This window comes from Orbicella franksi, chromosome 15, assembly GCF_964199315.1.
Source record: "Orbicella franksi chromosome 15, jaOrbFran1.1, whole genome shotgun sequence".
In the NCBI taxonomy this organism is placed as follows: domain Eukaryota; kingdom Metazoa; phylum Cnidaria; class Anthozoa; order Scleractinia; family Merulinidae; genus Orbicella; species Orbicella franksi.
In genome coordinates this window covers 10,051,729-10,056,209 of record NC_138159.1, presented here as the reverse complement: position 1 = coordinate 10,056,209, position 4,481 = coordinate 10,051,729, and the positions used below count along the sequence as shown (strand labels likewise).

The 4,481-nt window shown below is 40.9% G+C and overlaps 1 protein-coding gene across 1 annotated transcript; it reads left to right on the top strand.

Moving 5' to 3' along the window:
• Positions 1-783: 783 nt before the first annotated feature.
• LOC145469206 (uncharacterized) lies at positions 784-1,479 on the top strand. The gene has a single exon (XM_081452900.1). It carries the CDS (start codon positions 784-786, stop codon positions 1,477-1,479), a length of 696 nt encoding a protein of 231 aa, XP_081309026.1.
• The last annotated feature ends 3,002 nt before the right edge of the window (positions 1,480-4,481 follow it).

The following is a 4,481-nucleotide window of genomic DNA, read 5'->3' as shown; positions in this document are numbered from 1 at the left end:
ATGCCCTCCGAGATACACTGGTCTTCGGCATGGCGTCTGATAAAGTACGCAAAGACGCGGTAGCACTTGGCAACGGGCTAACCTTCAAACAAGCCTACGACCTCGCAAAAGTTGAGAAAAGCTCTAAAACACAAATGAAGATAATTTCCAAAGGTGACAAGAAATCTGATCTTCATACAGTTCAAGGAGAATCCGCATACTCGACCCAAAAACCCCCACCGAGACAGAGCTCCAAACATCAAACTCCGTACGGCGCCAAAATAAAAAAGATTCAACCGGAAGAAAACCTCGTCGACTTCAGTTCAAGTCAAAAGGGTGCTTCAGGCGCGGAAACACCCACGACAGATCAGCAAGTTGCCGCGCCAAAAAATTCCAAATGCAAGCACTGTGGCAAGACTGGCCATTACGCAAGAGTGTCATGCAGCAACCCTTCAAAAGGTTCACCAGATCGTGAGCAGTTCCGAGTACCAGGGCCAAGACATCTACCTAGTAGATGAGTACCCCTTAAGCTTTGATGACGATTATGATGTGTACACTTATGAAGAAGAATCAGAAGAAGAAACAAGTGACACTGAACCCATCACTGTGTTCCTTGGAACCCTCACCTCAACAAAGGGCCAGCAAACCCAAGAAATATAACTAAATGCCCTTGACAGCCATCCAGACAACTTCGCCAAGGTCAAGATCAATGAACACCATGACATGAGCCTGGAAGTAGATACTGGAGCGGATGCCTGCGTAATCACTATCACAGATCTCCCTGCAGCAATGTTTTAAGGGGATATGCAGGCTCTGAGATGGAAAATATTGGTCTCCTTTAAGGACAAGTCAGCCAACATCAAATTCAACATCATGGAAGCCCCAGGAAGCCCATCCATGCTGGGTTGCCGACAGTCGCAAGACCTGGGAATAATATCAGCAAATTTAGATGAAGTTAGTACCATTACCCCAACCAGGACAGTAGCCCAAGCACACCATGGCCAGCTATCCAAGCCAACTGTCTTGGAAGAGTACCAAGATTGCTTCGACAAGTTAGTTTGTTTCCCGGGAGAGAAGTACCACCTTCATCTAATTGAAGACCCTGTTCCAGTCATTCACCCACCGTGCACTGTTCCAGTACACAAATTACCCTTATACAAGGAGGAAGTTGACAAAATGATCGCAGATGACATCATCACTGCCGTGAACGAACCAACCGACAGGGTAAACTCGATTGTATGTAACATCAAAGAAACCCCACAAGGCAAAAAGAAGGTCAGACTTTACCTCGACCCTAAAGACCTTAACAAGAATATATGTCGAGAGTTTTATTACACCCGTACTATTGATGAGCTCCTGCCGCAGCTACATGGAAAGAAGTTCTTCTCCGTCGTCAATACCAAAAGAAGTTATTGGCATGTAACTTTGGACCACGAATCAAGCTTGCTATACACATTCAACATCCCCTTTGGACACGTTCTGACTGAGAATGGAACTTGAGGCAATTTGCAATATGAAGACCCCATCAAACATGAGAGAGCTCCAGACCATCTTGGGCATGGTGACCTACCTCAACTGCTTTTCAACATAGCATCAGTAATAGCCTGTTGATTACGTTTAGAGATAAATTAAGTGGCAGTCTCTCTAAAAGCGGTCCACTACATTTCCGGTCGGAAAAATGTTTTCCCTCAAACTTTTCTCAGTGAACTATCTTGGGTCATAAGTAAATGCAAAGACTTTTTTTTCTGGAAATACATCAAAATAATTTTTTTTAGAGCTCAAGACAAAACGCCTAAATTTGAGCGTTGCAAGGTCGGAAAATTGCCTAAATTGACAAGCTCGTTGCTCAAAGACCACCAAACGTAACAAAAAATTGTTATTATCCCTACATTAAGTGATCCTTCAAGGGTAAGAAATGCACGTTACTTTTGATATATTTTGTTTTAGGGGATCCTGAAAATTTATCTATTACCACCCGTTATATCACTTTTTAAAAACCTGCGAAAATAGCTTGTCTTCGCTGGCGTTTATTTCCCAAGTCCAGACCCGGCCGCTCAAAACGCTAACCGAACTCTGCTAAGAAAAGGTTAGGAAGCATAGAAATGTAAAAATACCTTGCGCTTTTTATCTTCCTTTCTCACAGCGACTTCGAACTTTTTGTGCTTTGTGCAATTCTCACACTTCATTATGCAAATTAGGTTGTCACGCAAGTTCACATTCAAAACGCTTTAACATTGTTACAATTTCACCTTAAGTCTAAAATAAAAACCATCACACAAATATAAAAATTACTAACCGCTTAAGTAACTGAAAGTGGTGACTTATTTGTTTCCGTGTACCGTGCCGTGAGGAAATCGCTGGGAAATGACGTGGCGGCTCCAAAGTATTGTCCAAATTTGGTTGCCTGTTAAACTTGGTCGGATCGAGAAACTTGTTCATGTTTTTGAATCTAGCTTTTCTTCTATTGACGATTTAAAAAATAATATGTTTAATTCAATACTTGCATGCACTTAAGGTTCTAGTACATGAACATGTAAAATTCAGCTTTTAATTAATTAATACGTGTGAAAGGCTTCTGTAATGAACACTGAAATCGACAATTTGTGACCAATGCATTCAATTCAATTAGCTTCTGTTTTGTTTATTACCTTCTATTCGGCAACTGAAAGTTGAAAGGCGACATGGTTTTGCTTTTTAGGTTTGCATGGATTTATATATCCGTATCATATATGAGCGAAGTTAAATATGTAGTAACTTGTAATAGTTTGCGCGGTAAGAATTAATGTCAAAAAATCAATTTTCGCTTGTTTTATTACCCGTTGAAGCGACCGCCCAACAACGGGAATAGGCAATTTTGTAACTAATTTTGGTGGCCTCGTTTAGTATCAATTTTGTAATTTAATGTTAGGGGCATTTTTGACCAGAAATTTCAGTGCTAGTTTTGTAGTGTTAGTTTTGGCTAAAGCCTAGCTTGCGTGATTAAATTTTGCCACCATACTCACGATGTCTGACAAATCAGATTAAAATGATACCTATCTCAAAACAAAATGTCGTGCTTTCTATCGCGCACGTGTACAGACCTTTGTGGGGATTCAAGAGGAACATCGGGTATCATCAGCTTACTTCAATGCAATGAATCCATAGAAAGTCACCTTGCTTCCATCCACTTGTCACGAGAGACCGTAACCGAGGGACAGCTTATCTTGGCGAGGGCTGGCCTTTTTGATTTAGACGAGTCGGTTGTCGCGCAAATGTCCGTATGCGCCAAGCACAGGCACACGTATGGGAAATTCTGGCGACCCAGAACAGCCTGTCAGTATCCAGCGCATCAAGGACGTCCTGGTAGGAGCCAGAAAGGGGCAAAGAGCCGATATTCGGTGAATCTTGAAATGGCTAAAGCTATATATCAAATGTATGGTGTTCTTGTTCAAGTCGGTTCAGGTGAGTACAACAAATTGTGACTTTCTTACACACCTTTTGTTACATAACACAGGCGTTAACACATTTCATCGTTTTTCTTTTCAAAATAGTTTACCTCAGTTTTAGATTTTTATATGAGATAGTTTTCCTAGTCGCGCGTGGAAGCGGGAGTTTATTCGCGTCTCCTGTCTGACTTGTTCGTGTCGTGTCGGCTAACAACCCTTTTTGCACTACTGCCGGATAATTCGTGTTCTAGAAATAGCTCATTTTACAAGTACAGACAGCAGGAAATAATGATAATTTAAAAATAACTAGTTTAGGGGGAAATTGCCCTCGGTGACCGTGTACTGTCATTCTTTGTAGCTCGGTTTGTTTTCCTGACACGGAGTAATTAAGTTAAACGTGTCAATGGTAATCGAGTTAGTATTTTTGGGTTCCTTAGAAATTGGAATTTGAAAACAAAAGTGATACACCCTATAAACGTTCTCAAAGAAATGACCCTGGAGATTTCAGGTTTAGCAGGTTAACCCGGGCTTTTAGGATACATACTGTACTACACCTCAGCAAACAAAGGGAATATATTCATAAATGAGCTTCATCAGTCTTGATTAAAGAAATCAGGTCGGCTTCTGGTATACAACAAATAGACAACGTGATGTCCGTTTTTCCTCCGCACCGAAAATCCAAGAAGACTACCTCAGAAAAACGAGCAGAAAAATAAGAAATGGGGAGAAAAACGGGAAAAATGCGAAGTATTACCCAACCCCTTCTCACTCAAAGACTCATTTGTGGAGGAAAGCAATGGTAAGGAAATTCATTTTGTGCTTGGGATAATGTTACGTCCCGAATTTATTAGGAACAAGCACATTTTATCGCTCTTTCAGGGGCTAGGGAAGTTACAGTGCAGTACCTTACTTATATTGCCTACTACTGAGAAATGAAGAAACAGAATTAAACTCGAACCCTGCTAGAATTTTTATACAATTGTTATGACTACTAGTGACTGACTATTTAAACAATTTACAGTTATTTGTAATAACTGCCGCAACCAACACAATGCTTCCGTGAAAGAAATGCCCTGG

What these genes read in the sequence shown, in the direction of transcription:
- LOC145469206 (XM_081452900.1), top strand. Translation starts at nt 784, where the DNA reads ATGCAGGCTCTGAGATGGAAAATATTGGTCTCCTTTAAGGACAAGTCA.